Source organism: Lactuca saligna, chromosome 3, assembly GCF_052625555.1.
Source record: "Lactuca saligna cultivar CGN05327 chromosome 3, ASM5262555v1, whole genome shotgun sequence".
NCBI lineage: Eukaryota > Viridiplantae > Streptophyta > Magnoliopsida > Asterales > Asteraceae > Lactuca > Lactuca saligna.
Genome location: NC_136419.1, coordinates 127336120 through 127357502, shown reverse-complemented (window position 1 = coordinate 127357502; position 21383 = coordinate 127336120). Strand labels below are relative to the sequence as shown.

The window sequence follows — 21383 nt, the reverse complement described above, 5'->3', positions numbered from 1 at the left end:
GATAAATTTTGATTTTCAGTTTTTTATTGAAAGGAAGCATCCTTGAATTCCCATGAACCATCATCAAAATCATCATCATCATCATCAATCACCAGATTATAACTGATTGGGTCTGATTGATCGTACAAATCTGATAAAGTATCATTTATTGATAAATTTGAGCTTAGTGAACGCATGTGTTACCCATGTTGAAGATGATTTAAACAATTCATGCTCAAGATTCAAGGAATTATCAACTTCAAGTTCCTCTTCAATGCAAAAAATGGAAAGTGACACAGGTTATTTATAATTCTTTGAATTTAGCTTAGATCCCTAAAACAATCATGGAATGGTAAAGTGAATTTAATAAAAGGGTTAATGATATGAATTGGTAACACTAATAAAATACATGTGGTTTTGATTCAACTTCTAGAAATGATTTCTCAAAATTGCCAAAATTTTCATCATCAATACCCTCAACAAAAGATTGTGACACTCGAATCCATCACCCAATCTATCCAAACTGCAAACCAATAGCATACACCTGCCTCTATAAATTCAACCTGTAAATTAAATAAAAAAACATGCTAAATTCAAGAAAATCTTACCTAATAGCCATATGGATCCTATAAATTAGCCAATATGAAATCAAATAAGGAAGGCCTAGTAACATGAGGAGAAACTTGTATCATCTCAGTCATAAAAAGAAAATAATAAGAACAATAATTGAGGGCAAATCAAGGAAGGTAATTCCTTTACATTACCATGGTATCTTTAAGATGTTAATCATACATCAATGTCTTCCAGAGTTCTTAAGGCCTTGTTCCCGAGTGTTGTTTTTTTTTTTTTTTTTTTTTTTTTTTAATTCATTAAAAGAAATGGAAGGAAAATATTGATAGAAGGAAAGGGAGGGAAAGGAAAATTTCTTTATTCCGTGTTCCTGAGTTCGTAGGAAACGAAAGGAAGATTTTAAGTTTATGTGTTCCCGAGTTAGGAGGGAAAAGAAAAGAAAATTAAAAGGATTACAATTTTACCCCTATTTTAAGTTTATGTTTATAACTAAAGTGGGAATCAAAATCAATCAAAAACTTTTTAATCAAACAACCAAACTAATAAAATAAGCTCGATTCAACAAAGAAAAACTAGAAAATCAAAATTCAAACTTTACAAATGAAGTCCAATGCAAAGTACTATAAAATAAATTAAAAAACCATAAAACTTCAAGATATGTTTCACTTCTTAGCTCCATCCATCATCTTTCTTAGAAATATCTTCCTCATCTTCATTGAAGAACTAAAAATTGTCCTAGCATTGACTTGGTTACGCGACAAATATATGAAAGCATCTGCAAATTCATCGACATCCAAACCCATCAACTCCAATTCTTTCTCGATTTCTTAGTCAGTATAGTCAAGAGATTTATTCCCTTCCCTCATAACATCAACAATTTTTTTAAATGTTTGCACAATAGTGTGTTCAAAATTTTCCGGTTATGCTTGAGGTTGAGGTTGAGGTTGAAGTTGAGGTTCAGGTTCAAGTTCAGGTTCATCTACTACTTCATCGAAATCTTGAAGTTTTCTTTCTAGTTTTTTTTTTTTTTTTTTTTTTTTTTTTTTTTTTTTTTTTTTTTTTTTTACTTTTTATCTTTTTGGCTTTTGAACTACCATTGGGTGAAACATCCATTGCTGACACTACTTGAATGTCCTCCTCATCATCTTTTTATTCTTTATCTAGAATTACCTCATTATTTGCCATTAGGTTGTCCACATCAACAACTTTTTCTATTTTAATTTTTATGGATTTGCTTAACCGGGCATTTTTTTTTTGTTGTTTCCGCTTTTGATCTGGATGCTCTATCATCAACAAATAGCATCACCAACTGATCATAGTTTTAAATTTTTTTGGTCCTAAATGCAACTGCATAAGGGTTTGTCTGTTTATAAACAAACCCAAAATTTAATTAGTAAAGTAAGTAGTACAAAAAAAAATATAACAATAAATCAAATGTAAGGGTTTGTCTGTTCGCATACTTCTTCCTCTGCTTCAATGTATTTTGTGTGAGAATTCCAGGAGAACCCAATCAACGAAGTACCCTGATACATATCATACCATTTACTAAAATTACCTTTTAAGGTTTTCATTCGGTTTTTTATTTGATCTTTTGTAATAGGTCTGTTAAACTCTTTAGTCATCCCTGCAATCATGTTCCCATATGCTTGTAAAGTGAATGTACCATGCACTCGATTACCTAGTTGATCTTCCTTTACCAGAGCTTCAACGAGAATATTATCCATATGATCTATCCATGTCAATTTTTTTTTCACTACACTTCCATCAGCTGCTCTTTTGGTCATGAATACTCTGTACATACAAAGATAGTATAACGAACCATACATTGTTAAACAAAAATTGGACAAATATATACAAAAAAAAAAAAGAGGGCTCATAATATAAATATCACCATCAAAAAATCAAGTTGCAAATAGACATGGCAATTCGTGTATTCATATCATGAAAATGTGTTAGCCACGAATTTGACACGATACGATTACACGATGAGAAATAAGCTTTATCTCAATTTTTAAGATGTATTCGTGTCGTGTATTCGTATCGTGTCGTGTCTCTCACAGATTTGTGTCTTCGTGTCTGAAATTGCTAGGTCTAGTTGCAAATATCATTACAAAAATAAACTAAAATAACTAAATAAACTAAAACTAACAAATTATTGATCTACTATAAAACTAAGTAGACATATTTATTTCATTGTTTGGTTTCAACAAGTAATCATTCCACATTTGAGTTGTAATAGCGTTCCTCAATTCCTCAGCCCCGTCACTACGCAAACATCCTTTATTAACATCATGTGTCACTTGTTGTGGTTGTTTATCCAACACCTCTTGTAAGATTTCATATTCAAGTTTTTTGTCACGATCTTCGTCTAGTAAAAAATTGTGTAAGATACAACATGCCACGAAAATGTCCGATTGTGTGTCACATGAGTAAAAAGGTTCTTGTGTACTTCTAACGATTGGGAACCTTCTTTTTAGAATGCCAAATGCTCGTTCTATCGCGTTACGTAAAGAAGCATGTCGAAGATTGAAAAACTCTCTTGCATTCAGTGGGGGGTGAGCAGAATACTCTTTCAAATGATACCTGACACCTCTATATGGTGTCATTAGTTCAATTGTATGAGGCAAACCAGCATCTACCAAACAACATCGACCTATAAATAACATGTAATTAGTTTTCTAATATAATAATGCACACAAATTTAAAGTACTTAACAAAAATTACCCCTAGGAATTAGTAGCTTATCGTCTCTTTTAAGTGCATCTTCACTATCCTTGAGTCTGAGGCAGTGACCTCCCACCCAGTTAAAACGTACGTAAACTTCAAAGCAAATAAACATGCGGCTAAGACATTTATGGTAGGGTAACCCTTGCGCCACGATATCTAGGGGCATCTTTATTAGGTACTTTCACATGAACACGTGTCCCGTCAATTGCCTCTACACAATTCTTGAAGTAGGGATAAAATCTCTTTTTCTCTTGAATTTCTTTCGGGACAACATCACCTTTAGGTTGTTGAATGTAGTAACTTTCTAATGCTATAATCGCACGAAGAACTCTATGGAAGCACCTACTTGTTGTAGAGTTAGTGCGCCCAGACATGAAAGAAACCATTGTGTTTCTCATATCGTTTACTACGATGTGCAAAAACCTTGCAACATGTTCTTCAATAGACATTTGTTGCGTAGGTCGTAGTCCACCATCACGTCGTAAGATAGCACACAACTTTCTAAAAGCATGATCACTCACACGAATAAGTTCATGACATTTCCACCTTTTAACAGTTTGTGTAATAGTCGTTCTCGTTCAAGTTGACGCTTTAACATTTCTTCCTTACTTAGTATACTATGATTACTTCTTTTCGAAAGTCTACGATGTAATATAATGGCAATGAAAATCAGAGTAACCACTAGCCTTCGTCTTCTTTCCCCATCATCATCTTGGCTGGCCATGACACTTTCCTAATCCTATAATTGGGTATATTTCCAAAGTAAATTGTTGTAATAAAAATGCTATAATATATTAGTAACCAAATTGTGTAAACAGGGTTGAAAAAAACTAAAAACTTTAGCTATTGCAAAGAAAATATTTCAACTATCTAAGTTAAACTACACTTATGGTTTACCTATGGTTTAGCTATTGGAAGAAAATATTTCAATAATGATGTCAATTATTAATGTATTATCAATTACATAGAAGTTTTTGTGTTATTTGTGTAGTTGATGTCAAGCTTTACTTTTGATGTGAAAATGGGGATCTATAAGTTAAATTTTAACTTCAAAATATTGAGCAATGTACCCCAAAATGTTGAGCAATTTTTTTTATCCAAATAGAAAAAGAAACAAATTTTTGGATTTAAATATAGCTGTAAAAAAACACTTAAACAGTCTAAAGTTATAACATATAACAAATAATTTTAAATATAGATCAATGAAATATGGTTATAGAAACCCCAAAAGAATTGAAGAAGTTGAACTAAATTCACTATCTTAAGAAGATGTGAATGCAAGCAAGTTATTCAATCAATTCCATGCATGCATACAAACAAATTTGATAGGGTAACTAACTAAGTATTAGCGAATCAACTATATTTTTTGTTTTTATTCTTAAAATTTCTTCAATAATTACTTTATAACAAAACTGGGCAAATAAAAAAATTGCAAGAAAGAAAAAGTATATTCACAAATTGTCCTTGTGTACAGCAGGAAAACAAGATTCTTATTCTTGGTCACAACTAAGTCGTCTATGATAAACAAAAAGTGGTGTGGGTTTTGTAATTTATGTTATAAAACTTAATCATGTGATTGTTTATATACCCATCAATTAAATAAAGATCAAACACAGTGAAGTTATTTTCTAAACAGTAAAAGAAAAAAAAACACACACTTCACATGGCAGCCATGCATACCCGTGGTTGCATACACAAGATGAAGAATAAAAAAACATAACTGATTGATTATAGGGTATGGAGAGAAGTTGCTTGAGCAAGACGATAGGTAAACCACAGAAAACCAATATGTGATTAGGGATGAGAATTTGGCCCGAAAACCCAAACCGAACTGAATTAGGCCCGAATAAGCAATTCGATTCAGTTTTCGGGTTTCAGGTTATTCGGTTTGGGTTACCCGAATAAGGGCTTATTCAGACCAAATGGACCGAACCGAATTTGAAAAGTCACATAACTCACATTTTTCCCCCTTGATCGATAGCTTATTTGATCTTGTGTTATTGTTTTCAATCCATCGTAAGTTCGTAATCCAAATACCCAATATCTACGTAACCTGGAAACAAAAAATCAAAGCAATCGACAAATCGACGACATGGGTATTTGATCGATCGAGTGTTTTTCTCATCCTAACTTGCGAGTTGCGGAATTTAGGCTGCTGCCTTGATCGATCATCCAACTTTCTACTACCTTGAACGTCAAACTTCATTCATGATAAAAAAAAAAATCGGCCCTTGCTTCTTGGAAAAAAATCGTCTATTCAATCTTTCGTATTCTAGTCTCTATTATGATAAAACTCCATTCAAGTCATGGAGAATTGGGTTCCAAATCAAGAAACTCAAGTAAGTATTTGTATCTTAATCTATTACTCAATCTTTCAATGCGTTATTATGTATCAATGTATGTTACTCATTGAAATTTAAATGTGTTAATTTACTACTTAATCTTTCAATGTGTTATTATGTATATTATCAATTGAAATTTGAGTGTGTTATGTTAATAGTTAACATTTTCTCTATAAGTTCAAGCAATGGGGAATTTTACCTTGAATGAGAGAATTTAATGGAGACAACAACCATATTTGTTCTTTTACTTGTTTCATTCCATATTGATGAATCTATTTAAATGTTAAAGAACCTATATTGCTATTCTATTATATTAAAATGATTTGGTTATTGTGCTTTAGATTGATGATGAAGATTTGTTTGTTGATAACACTCAAGTTGAAGGAACAAGTCAAGAAACAAAGCCGAAGAAAAGGAAATATGTCCAAAGGGTGGCTTGTTGGGCTGATTATGATGTAATTCATATTAACAAAGTTAGATGTAACAAATGCAAAAAGTGTGGAACTTTGCTCAAAACCGAATCCGGCGGAAACGGTTTCTAGTATGATTAGACATACGAAAAGATGTAAAATGAAACCAAAAAATTTAGAAAAAAAAAGTAGAAAACCAAACCACTTTAAATTTCAAAAAAAAAAAAAATGAAAACGGGGAGAATAGTATTGGGACTTGGAAACATGATGAGAAAAGAATAAAAAAAGCTTTGTTAAACTTATTTGTAGTTGGAGAATTACCGTTCAAGTTTGTAGAGAATGAATCATTTATTGAGTATACAAATGCATTGAACAGAAAAGTAGTTTTGCCATGTAGAACCACAATTTCAAATAGAGTCACCAATTACTATCTTGAAGAAAAGGCTAAGTTGTTTAAGTTTTTTAGTAATCCCTTAAGTAAGTGCATTTGAACACCGATTGTTTGACAAGCTCATGTCAAAGGTCAAGCTATATGGTGGTCACGACCCACTTTATTGATGAAGATTGGGTCATGCACAAAAGAATTATCAACTTTAAATCTCTAGATAGTCATAAGGGAGAAGACAGTGGGCGCACGTTGTTGACTTGTCTTCAAGAGTGGGGTATCCCTAACGTAATGACCATAACCGTAGACAATGCTAGTTCGAATGATAAAGCAATCGAAATTCTAAAGAAAAAACTACCAGACTTGTATGATGGGCGGAAACAATTACACGTAAGGTGTATGGCCCACATCCTTAACCTTATTGTTAGGAATGGGTTTGATCAACACCAATCTAGTATCAAGTGCATGAAAAATGCCATTAAATACATTAGGAATTCTACACAACAGATTCAAAGGTTCAAAAAATGCATGAAAGAACTAAATGTGGAATCCAAGAAATTTTTGTGTAATGATAGCCCAACCCGATGGAACTCCACATACGATTTGTTGAAGATTGCGGTGGAGTTGGAGAATGTTTTTGGCATGTTTGAAGTCAAAGGTAATTTCATATTCCATTCCATTCCATTGTTTTTTTTTTTTTTTTTGTTAAATAAATTTCAGCATGTTTGGAATTTTTTAGCCTACTTTGAGCAGTCATAAGGCCTTCGTTATTTGTCGGATTAGCCCAATTTTTTTCCAGTTTGTAGTTTTCAATTTTAACTACAATTTAGACTATTTAAATGCATTATTTGGTTATATATTCAGTGAGATACATGCCTCTAAACATGGGGTATTAAACCTGTGTTTTTCTGTTTAAGCATGTTTGGAATTTTTTAGCCAACTTTGAACTGTCATAATGTCTTTGTTATTTATCGGATTAGCCCAATTTGTTTTCCACCTTGTAGTTCTCAATTTTAACTATAGTTTAGACTATTTAAATGTACTATTTGGTAATATATTTAGTGAGACGTATGCCTCTAAACATGGGGTATTAAAGATAAGTTTTTCTGTTTCAGCATGTTTGGAATTTTTTAGCCAACTTTGAACTGTCATAACGTCTTCGTTATTTGTCGGATTAGCCCAATTTGTTTTCCAGCTTGTAGTTCACAATTTAAACTATTTAAATGTATTATTTGGTTATATATTTAGTGATATATAGGCCTCTAAACATGGTGTAGTAAAGCTGTTTTTTTTTTTTCAAAAAAATACTAACATTTACTTTATTATAATAGATCCTACATATGTTCGAGATGTTTTGACCCCCTCAAAAGAAGATTTCAACATTTGTAGAGCTATGGTTGGATTTCTCGAGAAATTCAAAGTGAAAACCGACATAATATCGACATCAACAAAACCGATGACACATCGTTTTTTTTGGAGAAATATGTGATGTGTACAAACACATTAAGGAATGGGCGGCTAGTCCCCAATTTTGTTTGATTGGGAAAGATATGATTGACAAATACGATAAGTATTGGGGCGACCTTGAAAAATTAAACGATTTTTTGTATCTTACGGTCATATTAGATCCACGGTTCAACTTTGATTTTTTTTTTCAACAAGCCTTTGAGAAGTTGATTAAGTTGAAGAATACACAAAAAGATCCCATGCTCAAATCAGAAGTCATTTTGAAGGCTAAGGCCTTAATACGGGATCTTCAACAAAGATTTGAGAATTTTTTTATTTCTACAAATCAAAGTTTGACAATACCGACTATTCTCAAAATCAAACACATGGTCATGAAGATGTAGTAGTGATTGATAACGAAACGACTTCATGGGTGATTTAATAGTGCAAACTGATTACCCATCAGCATCAATGGAAACGGAGTTGACGCGATACCTAAACAAGCCGTTAGTTAAATATAATAAATATTTTGATATTCTACTTTGGTGGAGACACAATGCATCTCGTTACTCTATTGTATCCCGTATGGCGAAAGGTATAACTTTATTATTTGTATACTTTTTAAAAAAAAAAATTATATTTTAACATTTTCTATGTTTATGTTGATAGATATTTTGGGACTGCAAATCTCTACCGTGGCATCAGAGGTGGCGTTTAATACAAGCAGACGGATCTTGGATCAATATGGAACAAATTTGTCTGCAAATATAATAGAAGCTTTGGTTTGCACCCAAGATTGGGTAAGGAAATCAAGAAAGCCAATTGTGGACAACATTGATTAAATTTTGAAAGACGATGAGGTCACGAAATCTTTAGAATATGCGATAAACAATAGAGATGGAAAGCGAAAACAACCAATTAATATTCCCGAATAGTTAATTCATGTTTGAAAAATGTTATTTTGGATATGGTTAAAAACTTAAGATTCATATTTTAATTTGGGTATGGAATGTTTAATGTTTAACTTATATACTTATATATAAATTTTTGGATGTTTTGGGTGTTTAATGTTTAGTGTTTAATATGTTGCTTCATAACTATATCTTAAGATTTTGGTGTTTGTATTTTACATTTTAATCAAGAGTAGTTAATCCATGTTATCCGTGTTTATATTCTTAGTTCACAAATTCTAACTCTTTTTGCACCTTTGGAACAATTATATATACTTTGTATTATTTTTAATTAACAAATTTGTTTCCTTAAAAGATTTGTTATGAAATCATAAAATACAAAAGTCATACAAAAGTCAATAGTTATAATCACATTGTAAATGTTATTTGGGTTATACAATAATAATAGGTCATTGCACATGTTATCTAGGTTATTCGGGCCGATTCCGAACCGAACCGAATAAAACCCGAATCGATCCGAACCCGTATTGCTTATTTGGTTCGGTTTTCAGTTCATACAAATACCCTTATTCGGTTCTCGGGTTATTCGGGTTCGGGTCAGTTCGGTTCGGTTCTGGCCCGAATAACATCCTTATATGCGATTGACAAGGAAGATGAAAAAAACGATAGAGGAATGAAGAAAACGATATGCAGCTACGTGATTTATTAAATAAGGTTGATGGTATAATGGTCCATAATAAGATCAATGCAAGATACATTCCAAGTTTCTTCCCGTTTCCGCCCGATTTGGGAGGAAAATTTGGAAGGAAAATATGCATCAATTTTCCTTTCCTTCCCCTCACTTTCCTTCCGTCAATTAAACTCGAGAACGCGAGTTTCCTTTGATATCCCTCCATATCCATCCGTTTCTCTCCTTAAGTGGAACTCGAAAACAAGGCGTAAGTGACCTACATCACCTAAAACAAAAATGTAAAGACAAAATATGAACATAGAAACAAAAATCTTCAATGTGGCATTTTGTCAAACACATTGTGTGCAGTAAGCAAATACTTATCTTGAAACCATAAATTCCATGAATGGTTGTAAATTAGTCAAAATTATGGAAAGAGGGAATAAAAAACAGATGGTGAACCGATTCCAGGATTGTTATTTTAGAGCATCCAATCGATTTGATGTCGATGAAGATCTTGATTTTATCATCGCCGGCGAATCAGTTCCCTAAGACTTTCCAGATGACAAAGACTTGTTGGTCATCAGCAAATGATCATGGTAATCCGGCCAAGCTGGTTCCGTAACCACAATGCACCGACGTTGTAAACACCATCGGAATCCTGCAAGTCTGCCAAATCTGCTTCAAGCTTGTTCAGCTGTAGCAATGTCGATTTAAATTGTTCAATCTCTATATGGATTTTGGTATTACTAGTGTACTATGAAACTCTTTCTTATACCAAGAACTATTGTTATGTGATTCGCGTGCAGTGACAACTTGAAATTCAGAACTAAAAACCCTAGTATAAAAAGTGGTGTTGGATCGGAGGAAAAGGGGAATAAGAGAACTAGAGGAAACCGGCTACTTTGGTAAGAGTATCATCAAAATATGAATGGCTCCATACTCCAGTTGATGGAAAATCGTGGAATGGCAACCGTAATCAAATTGGGAATAATAGCAAATGGATAACACATAGTGGAGGACTGATTTTCTTAGACGTGGATGAGTTTAGAGAGAGAGAGAGGGGTTTGGGGAGGAGGTGGAAGCATCCAGAGTAGTTGGTGAAATACGCTGATATAGCAAAAGAAAAGAAGCAGGAAAATGAACACGTAGATAGCATGTAATCCACTATCACAGGTAAGGTTAAGACACATGTAATCCACTATTAAAAAAAATTAGTGAATAAATAAACGCAGAAACAACCAAAAAAAGGTTAAAAAAAAAAGCAACCAATGACATCAAAGTACTGTTGCCCAAGGGGTTCAATATATATATATATATATATATATATATATATATATATATATATATATATATATATATATATATATATATATAGGAGTAGGATCAAATGAGAACACCAAAAAGGTTGAGAACGCGAGAACAGATCTGAGCTCTTCAAATATTACGATCTAAGGCTAATATAATTTATAAAGTCATGAGATGAAAATTGTAAATTTCTAAAAGTCATGGGATGAGATTGTAAATTTTTAATGGTTTAAAGGGTAATATGGTCATTACATATTAGCCTATTTTTGTCAAGTTGTTGGAATCTCTCTCTTCCCCTCACATATCCTTTTTTTTCTCACTCTCTAAATAAAAATTTCTCCCATTAAACCCTAATTGAGCCGTCACCACCATACACTTCCAAAACCATCATCACAACCTTCATCTTTTATCATTTTCTATTAAGGTCTCGATGAATGGAGAAGATCAAGAGGCTCAAGGTGTTGAATTGATTTTCAAGGCCGAAGTGAGCACCATTTTGCGTTGTCGTCCCTGCCTAATCTCCGCCCTGATGCTCTTTTTCATCACAACCTACTTATGTTGGCTCATTCTTCTTCTTTCTTCGTGCGTTGTCGTCGCTGCTCTCTTTCTCCCTAATTTGTATCGCATGATGCTGTGAATCTGAGTTTGTTGTTAGGATCAAGGTATGCTTTTTTTTTTCGTCTGATTTGTGAATTGTTTTGTTGTAGTTTGATTAATACTGTAATTCATTTCAATAAGAAAAAGGAGAAGGTTGTTGCGATTTTTAATGAGTCTTGATTATTAAAGGTAATGAATGCGAGGAATGGGAAAATCAATCAAATGGTTGCAGTAAATACCGAGAATTTGATAGTGAAGGTAAATTGAAATTGATAGTTTTTATAACGTGATTAGATCGGTTTACAGATGAAATATAGTTGATATTTTTTTCTATAATCATTTTTTGAATCGTTGATTACAGATGAAAGTGGAATGTAATATTTTTTAAATTATGCAACTGCTGTGCTTTTGCCGTTTTCTACTTCTTTTAAAACAAGGGATAAAATCTTTTCAATTTAGTCCTTTATGTGTAGGTAAGCCTAAGTTAGTAATCAATGTTGAATAAAAAAATACATTATAATCTATCAACTTTTAAGTAGATGAATACACTGTAATCATTTTTTATTGTTGTAAGATTGATTTTCAATTTTCTGATTTTTTTTTTTAATTTTATTCATTAATGATAATCTATTTTTCTGTTTATTAAATTTTGATTTAATAATGCAATTTAAAAAACAAATCGGTTAATGAGTTAAGCACTTTGTGAACAAATAATACAAAAAAATTCTTTGATTTGTTGTAGATTGATCGAGTTAAAACGGATGGACTAAATGGTTATAAGGATGAAGGATGAATGCATATGGACAACAACTTTGAAGGAGCCGAAATTTATTTATATTCAGACATTGTAATTTTCATTTGTGATTAATTGTATTCATATATGATTGTAAATGTGTTTTGTTTATTTATTTTTTGCAAAGTTGATGTTTTATCTCTAATTTGTGTTCTATTCAATTAAGATTACAAATGTATTGAGTTTTTTATTTTTATGATGTTATTTATTCAATTACAATTATATTTGTATTTATTAAAAAACTATATTATTTTATATTTATGAATGAAAATGTGCATTAAAAAATGAATACATGATCTCAAAGTGATTTTAATCATTAAGTAGAATTGTGTCGATATAAGTGTACAAAGTCAAATTATAATATAATCATTTATGATTGATAGTTTAGTTTTTTATTTATTTACGATGGATATATAATTTACTTGAAATCAGGGGAAAATAGGGATATATACAGTAAAGTCCCAATATTTTCATCGATTTGACAAGAAAGTCCTAAACTTTATTTTTTTGACAGTAAAGTCCAAATTACCGGCACTTTTTGACACTTTTACCCTTTTTTCCCGGTTAGCCGGTAATTAGGACTTTTTTTTCAACAAAATAAAGTTTAGGACTTTCTTGTCAAATCGTCAATTAGGACTTTACTGTCAAAAAAATAAAGTTTAGGATTTTTTTGTCAAATCGTTGAAAATATTAGGACTTTAGTGTATATATACTTTTTTTGGTTAGAAATTTAATGGTATGATACTCTTTAAGCATAAGAGTTATTGAAACATTCTCTAATAAGTTAGATCCTATTGAAATCTTTTACGTTTGCTTCTTGTTAAATCGTTTTTTTAATCTCAACAAACCGACATTGAAAAAAATTGAGATAATCAAGAAAGAAAGAAATAACCACGATTGCATTGGCTTTTTTCCAGTCTCAAAAATGGAGAAATTAGAAACCTAAAAAGATGAAAGTGTCCTGGCTTTATACAAACACAAACAACACATGCCTAGTCAAAAGGGTGTGACTAGGCATGTGTTGTTTGTGTTTGTATAAACCTAGGACACTTTCATCTTTTTAGGTTTCTAATTTCTCCATTTTTGAGACTGGAAAAAAGCCAACACAATCCTAGTTATTTCTTTCTTTATTGATTATCTCAATTTTTTTCAATGTCGGTTTGTTGAGATTAAAAAAACGATTTAACAAGAAGCAAACGTAAAAGATTTCAATAGGATCTAACTTATTAGAGAATGTTTCAATAACTCTTATGCTTAAAGAGTATGATACCATTAAATTTCTAACCAAAAAAAGTATATATACACTAAAGGCCTAATATTTTCAACGATTTGACAAAAAAGTCCTAAACTTTATTTTTTTGACAGTAAAGTCCTAATTGACGATTTGACAAGAAAGTCCTAAACTTTATTTTGTTGACAAAAAAGTCCTAATTACCGGCTAACCGGGAAAAAATGGTAAAAGTGTCAAAAAGTGCCGGTAATTTGGACTTTACTGTAAAAAAAATAAAGTTTAAGACTTTTCTTGTCAAATCGATGAAAATATTGGGACTTTACTGTATATATCCCAAAAAATAATTTTTTAGAATTTATTTTTCAGTTTTAAAATTAAGTTTGGAAAAATATTTTTTATATTTCATTAATAAGAAAAATAAAAAATAGAATATTTTTTTTGGTAAATGATCCTAAATCTAAAGGAATTTGATTAAATTTTATTTTATTTTAATTTAATTAAAATATACAATTACTAATATACCCTTATATATTCGTTGGTTCATAACTGTTCTCGCGTTCTCAGTCTTTCAGGTATTCTCATTTGATCCTTACCATATATATATATATATATATATATATATATATATATATATATATATATATATATATATATATATATATATATATATATATATATAGGTTCAGGTTCATTTGAGACCATTCTAATTTTGTGAGACCGTGAGACCAAATCTAAAAATAATTTTAAAATGCAAAATAAATGGAAAAATCCAAAAATTCTTTTTTTAAATATTATTTTCGGAACTTGAATTAACTAAAAAAAATAAAAAATATATATAAAAAAAATAAAAATAAAAAAAAATTCCGTTTTTTTTTTGAAAAATACGTGAAATATTCTAAATAGAATATTACACTGACATATTCTAAAAAATAATTTTAAAATGCAAAATAAATGGAAAAATCTAAAAATTCTTTTTTTAAATATTATTTGTGGAACTTGAATTAACTAAAAAAAATTAAAAAAAATTCTATTTTTTTTTTTGAAAAGTATGTGAAATATTCTAAATAGAATATTACACTGTATATATTCTAAAAATAATTTTAAAATGCAAAATAAATAGAAAAATTTTAAAATACTTTTTTTAAATATTATTTTTGGAACATGAATTAACTAAAAAAATAAAAAAAAATAAAATAAAAAAAATGCGTCTCACGGTCTCACAAAATATAGGTGGTCTCAAATGAACCTGACCCTATATATATATATATATATATATATATATATATATATATATATATATATATATATATATATATATATATATATATATATATATATATATATATATATATATATATATTAGTTTGCACATGGATTTTCTTTTACCTAATATCCGTCCTTGCACTTCGTGAGTGGAAGCTTACAGACAATAGAAAAAAACAACATTATACCCTTGTTTATTATGTAAAAATACAAGACGGCATCACAATAATGCTTCTGAGTTTGTCTCTACTTTAAATTCCTTAATCTTTTATCAAGACAAAAGGTATCAAAACTGGAATCTCATGGAAATGAGATGCAAATTTAACAAAATCACATAATTTGGATTCCCCTATAATGCATACTTCTACCAATATATTTGGCACGATATTCAAATAGTAGAAGATATGGCACTGACAACAAACGAGATGCTGTTATGGACCAAGGAGGTGCTTCCTTACGTTATTATGTTAATGGTAGAATGCTTGGATATGAGCATGCTCACAATAGTAAAAGCGGCAATGAATGGTGGTATGAACAATCTTGTCTATATTGTTTACCATAACGCCCTTGGAACGATGATTCTTCTTCCATTCTTCATCATCCATATCTTTAGGTTCGTAATTCTCCTTCTTCGGCTATTTGGATCCCGTTTGTTATGTAGCTCAATACTGAATGGGACTACACAAGATGAGGATGAAAAGGTATTTACGTCATTTGCAAAAACAATAAATAAAGAAAGTATATTGTTCCCATCTTTTTGGGTGGGACATGTCATTTCATGTCCCGTCCAAAGTACGCAAAACACAGTATAACTTGTTCTGTTCTGTTTTTGTACTCAAAACACAGTATAACTTGTTTTGTTCTGTCTTTGTAATGTTCCCTTGTATAGAAACATCAGGCGTCCTCCGCTCACGTTCCATATTGTTTTTAGATTCTTCATCCTTGGTCTTTTAGGGTAAGTAATGCACCAAATGGTGATATTTTGTATTTTCTAAAGATCTTATATAAAATATATTTTATGTACATGGATTTTTTGTAGGCTTTGTCTTTTTCAGGTTCTTGTATATGTAGGGTTAGGCTACAGCTCTCCAACCTTGGCAAGTGCTATCGGGAACTTGGCTCCAGGAAACACATTCTTGCTTGCAGTCGTTTTCAGGTAGTTTTAAAGGATAACAGGGTCATTTTTCGCATATAATTTTATATATACGTAAAGAGAAAACATTAGATATGATTACAATACTTAATGATCCAATTTGCTTGAACAAAGTTAAAAACACTTGAATGTAGATTGTTTAATCCTTTCAACCTATTTCTATTTTAGCTGATTTATATATGTTTTAGGATGGAGAAAATAGACATAAGGAGTTCAAGTAGTCTAGCGAAATTATTTGGAACCATAGTAGCAATATCGGGAGCAATGGTGTTCACATTATATAAAGGTCCTGAAATTTTTCACACAAACTCTTCGTCTAATTCACATAATCATCTTCTTTTGTCACAAGCATCGGATTGGGTTTTTGGAGGTCTGATTCTTGTTATGGCTGGAATCGTTGCTGCAATATGGAAGGTTTTACAAGTAAGTGCCCCAAAGAATAATGAGAAAATTGCAAATTTAACCGAATAGATTAATTAATTTGTGGAAAATAGCCAAAAAAAAAATCAACATTGCATTTTTAGTCACTAAAATCGCAGATGGGTATAAGCCATCTGCGATTTTGCCTTCCCATCTGCGAACGTACAAGTGATTAAAAAACGTCTGTGCTTTAGCCATTTGTACATTTGCAGGTGGTTTTTTATTTTTTATATTTTTTTTCGTTGTATATATATACTTTTTCCAGCATAAAATCGCTGACGGACATAGTCCATCTGCGATTTCCTTTCTTTTTCACCTGTGATTTTTTTTATAAACTACGAAATTGATAGAGTTTGACTAAAAAACAACCTTATTATATATAATTTTTTTCAAGAAATTATCATTTTTGTTGTTATTTGGGAGAGAGAGTTGTCTAAAAAATATAGTGAAAATGAAAAAAAAAAAAAAAAAAAAAAAAAACGTTTTTATACTAAATCTTTACGAAATCACAGATGGAATACACAAAATCGCAGATAGACTGTTCCATCTGCAAACGTACAAGTGCCTAAAGCACAGATGTGCGCAATCGCAGATGGAAATGCGACATCGTAAATGGACTTAGTCCATGTGCGATTTTAAGAGCTAATTTTGTAATTTAAGTTTTCTTTAAGGACTATTAATTTCTTGATTTATATCTCTTTTATGTATCCAGTCAACTACATCTAGAGAGTACCCGGATCAAGTAACGGTTGTGTTTTTCTACTGCCTATTTGGGACAATTCAATGTATACTTCTATCTTTGTTCCTAGTTGAAAATCCAAGCGATTGGGTGATGCAACCAGGAATCGCAATGGTTGCTGTTGTTTTGGGGGTAAGTCAATACTCAATAATCAATTAAATAGAATGACAATATCATTTGGATTCATCCTACCTTGGTCGCTATTAGTATCTACTTAGTGTACTTTCAAAAGGTTATCATCAAGTAATATTTTTGCGAGTTGATAAGCTTATGTGGCATATTAAAGACTTAGATTAGTAATAGATGAAAACAAACCAAAATGATGATCCACGTAGCCTGTTAACTAACTTTAGTTTTCGGTAGATTTGAGTGTGATCAAGAATAAAATCAAGAAATGAAAAGTACTTTGTTATTTTATCACTTTATCTGATTTGGGCAACATAATTTGGTGTTGGAAGATTATTTATTTATTTATTTTTTATTTTTTTTTGTATTTGAAGGCGGTATTTAACACAGCATTTCGTAGTAGTGCTGTGATTTGGTGCTTGAAGAAAAAAGGTCCAGTTTTTGTGGCAATGTTCACTCCCCTCTCCATAGTAATTGCAACAATAATGGGTGTCACATTTCTTGGTGATTCACTTTATTTAGGAAGGTAAACTATTAACATTTTTTTCACAATATCAAATTTTAAATCCCATTTGAGCTTGTTGGTTATTGTTACATCATAATTACCCATAGATTTATGGCTTGTTCTTGAAATTTGAATTTTGAAGTGAGCTTAATGTAATACAATAAAACCATGCGTTAGTTTATTTGCTTAATAGAACATCCTACTTTTTGTTTCTTTATCATTGTCCTTAAATTTTTTTCCCTATCAACATGTTCATACTTTAGAAAATCTAAATAGTTATAGGTTTGTGGTTTGGGTTTATTTTTCTTATCAGAATTATGAACTTTTGAAAAATCTACCCATGTAAACAGTGAAAATTGCTTTCTAGTTGAATGTCGTTGCTATGTGTGCTATATTTTACAAAAGAAAATTTTGTAATATGATGAAATGAAAATTGGTTGTTGTGTTATATGTTGATATTTCTTACATTTAATCCTCTTGAATTTGTATTTGCACTTTTGTAGTGCCATTGGAGCCATGATAGTTGCCGGAGGATTTTATACGGTGATGTGGGGCCAAGCCAAACAGAAGGAGAGGGAGACGGATTTGGAGGGTGCAGATGAACTTGGATCATCAAACCCTACGACTCCTCTCCTTTCATCCGGAGGTGAATCGAAATGTTAGTTAGTGATTAAACCAAAGGGAAGAAAACATTAATAGGTGTTGTTTTTTATTGGATTTAATAAAGACCGGAATATGAAATATATAAATTTTTTACTTAATATAAAACTAGCCATTGAGTTATAAAAAAACTTTTCACTTAATATAAAAAAAAAAAAAACAAGTCAGGGAAAAAGTTCTTCCACATATGGGTCTTAATTTTTATAATTTTCTGTTTATTCATTTTCTTTTATATTTATTAAAATATGTCGTCCAACTTCTAAATATTTTGTATTTTAGCATATTCTTCATACAAGAGATAATAAGTTTTTAGGAATCTAGTATGGGGAAAATGATTTAATAGGTAATATATTTTTTTTATATTTTACACATTTAATCATTTTTTTTTTTTTTTTTTTTTTTTTTTTTTTTTACGTCTGACAATTTAACTTGTTTATTTTTTTTATATACATTCAGTCTTTAAAACCGGCTATTCCATGTAAGCAGAAAAAAAATGACTTAATAAGATAATATTTTATATTTTGTACACATTTAGTCCTTAGTATTTTGTGTTACAAAATAAGTCATTGTTGTTTTTGTACATATTCAGTCCTTATAACCGTTTTATTTATGTTTTTCTCACAACATTTTACGTGAGACGATCATTAATATAGTGTTCAAGGCTACTAGTACTTATGACCACTGTGGCTTCGGCTTCGGTTGTTTGGTTGTTTCGGTGTTGTAGTTTGACTCAGGTCTTGTTATGAACGTGGTAGCTTATTCATATGATCTCAGATTTTACTGATATTTATGTCCACTCGTTTTTATTTGAGTCTAATATAACTTTTGTTTAGATTACTCACATTAAAAATAATATATTTTTTTCTTATGATCATATAAAAAAATGTTCATATGTACATTCATAAAGCTTGCATGGATATAAAGATTGAAAGTAAAAATATATTACTTTTTAACGGAGAAATCTAAACGAAAGTTGTGGTAAACTCATATACCCACGCATTGATATAAATATCATTAGAATATGAGATCATATGAAAAAGTTCTGAAGTTCATAACACAAGGCCAAAGCCAACCCAAAAGATCAAAGAAACCGAGCAACCTAGACCATGGTGACCATAAGCACAGGTAACCTCCAACACCTCGTTAATGATCGTCTGATAGTATGCAAAACAACAATGACTTATTTTGCAACAAAAAAACATTAAGGACTAAATGTATACAAACTAGGAAATATATTTTTTTATTAATCATTTTCCCGACTTACCTAGAGTAGCTCATAATAAGGACTTAATATGTACAGAAAATTAAGTTAAATGGTTGTGTGCTTAGGATTTCTTATTTAATAACTTTTGTTATTTTTTAAAGTGCTTCTAGAAAACCGAATGGTTTCTGTCGGTATTACATTGTTAAAGGATCAATCTTAACGAATCCAAAAAAAAATTGTTGGAAGAAAAACAATGTATGATTCGTTGTGACACACACACACATACACACACACACACACACATATATATATATATATATATATATATATATATATATATATATATATATATATATATATATATATATCAAGGTTGTAAAAATCGTTCGGTAGTCGACTGACGATAAGCAATAATTAAACTCGGCGGGGATTATTGGTGATTAATCAGGGACCCTAAATTATTAATAAAATTAATATTTCCTAATCGTAATCGATTCGAGACTGCTAAACAATTAATCATCGATTAATCGGCCACCAAGACCGATTTCCGCAACGCTTATATATATATATATATATATATATATATATATATATATATATATATATATATATATATATATATATATATATATATATATATATATATATATATATATATACTAAAAGCAAAAAATATATAATAAAGAGAATGTTGGGTTAATAGTTCATCACCAAAGAAGTTCTAAATTAGTTTTTATATATGGGCACATTTTAGGAAAGCTACATATTTAAGTTTTGTTTTATTGTTTTAGAATTTGATTAGGTTTACATATTTAAGTTTTGTTTTATTGTTTTAGAATTTGATTAGGTTTCTATTTTACTTAGTTTATTTTCTAGATTTAGAGTTTCAATTGTATACTATCTTAATTAGTGTAAATAGTTTTAGTCATTTGTTCTGTTAATGTAATTTATGGTGCTTCTTTTTAGTTTAACTTTGTGACTAAGAAATTTGTTCGCTTTTTTCCTTCTATTTCGTTTCTTCCAAATTCCAGAAGGAATTTGTTCAGTTTATTTTTTTACACTTAGTGTCATACCAATTTCGTTGAAGGAGGTATGATTCATTTTGATCGCAAGCATCTCATATTTCTCTTGATCGGGTTTGTTCTAAGGTAGTGAGAAACTAACTAGAGTTACAGAAAAAACAAGCGAAGGACATCAAAGCAGGTGGCTTTGATTTTCTTCGTTTTGCGGGTGATAGCAAACTGTATAGGTGGTTGTGACCTTGCCTTGTTTGGTGGAAAAGTGCTCTTGAAACAAGCTTGATGAAAGAGGTCGGTTTTGTCAAAAGAGATAATAGGATACCGATGGTTAAAGAAAGAGGTTTGATGACATATCAAGTTCTTGTTTTGACTCCAACAGATTATCCAGCATGAGGAGTCAACGTTTAGTCAATTATGGATGCACACAACTTATGGAAAACAGCCGTATCGAGGGCTTTATATGAAGCATCAGATCTAAAGAAGTCAAAACAAGCTCTTGCCTTTTTGTTTCAAGTGGTAGTCGAAGACATAGTGTTGCAAATGGCTATGTCACACCCCAAAACCGAAACGGCGGAAACGTTCTGGGGTAGATAACGTCATGTCAAGTATCACAACATATGCAGTATAATAATCAAAGTACAACAACCATTGCATTAATAGTAATACTTTTACATAGGTTACATTTCATAGCAATATCAAAGTAAATACAGAACATAACAAGGTGCAGCATGGTACTAGGTTGTCTTCGCAAAAGCTCCTGGGATGTACTTGTCTATCGATGACCTGATAATACAAGTTATTTTGAAAGCAAGTATCAACATTTTTATAATGGTGGTGAGTTCATAAGTATTTAGTCTCATTAGTATAAATACACATTTTATTCAAAATGACTTTATGAAAGATAGTAATCTAGAATCTACGGTGT

The 21383-nt window shown here is 30.7% G+C and overlaps 1 protein-coding gene and 1 long non-coding RNA gene across 2 annotated transcripts; both read left to right on the top strand.

Moving 5' to 3' along the window:
- The first annotated feature begins 11039 nt into the window (after positions 1-11039).
- On the top strand, positions 11040-12337 carry LOC145033937 (uncharacterized). Its single transcript, XR_013677786.1, has 3 exons — positions 11040-11410; positions 11535-11603; positions 12088-12337. It is a non-coding gene; the product is annotated as an uncharacterized LOC145033937 (long non-coding RNA).
- Positions 12338-14951: 2614 nt separating this feature from the next.
- On the top strand, positions 14952-18341 carry LOC145037224 (WAT1-related protein At5g40240-like). Its single transcript, XM_078985837.1, has 7 exons — positions 14952-15245; positions 15522-15587; positions 15672-15788; positions 15974-16208; positions 16918-17076; positions 17445-17596; positions 18079-18341. Exons 1-7 carry the CDS (start codon positions 15037-15039, stop codon positions 18236-18238), a joined length of 1098 nt encoding a protein of 365 aa, XP_078841963.1. The 5' UTR covers positions 14952-15036; the 3' UTR covers positions 18239-18341.
- Positions 18342-21383: the final 3042 nt, after the last annotated feature.

Coding starts and splice junctions, on each gene's coding strand:
- LOC145037224 (XM_078985837.1), top strand. CDS start 15,037: ATGGCACTGACAACAAACGAGATGCTGTTATGGACCAAGGAGGTGCTT. Junction 15,588..15,671: donor TTCATCCTTGGTCTTTTAGG/GTAAGTAATGCA, acceptor GATTTTTTGTAG/GCTTTGTCTTTTTCAGGTTC. Junction 16,209..16,917: donor CAATATGGAAGGTTTTACAA/GTAAGTGCCCCA, acceptor TTATGTATCCAG/TCAACTACATCTAGAGAGTA.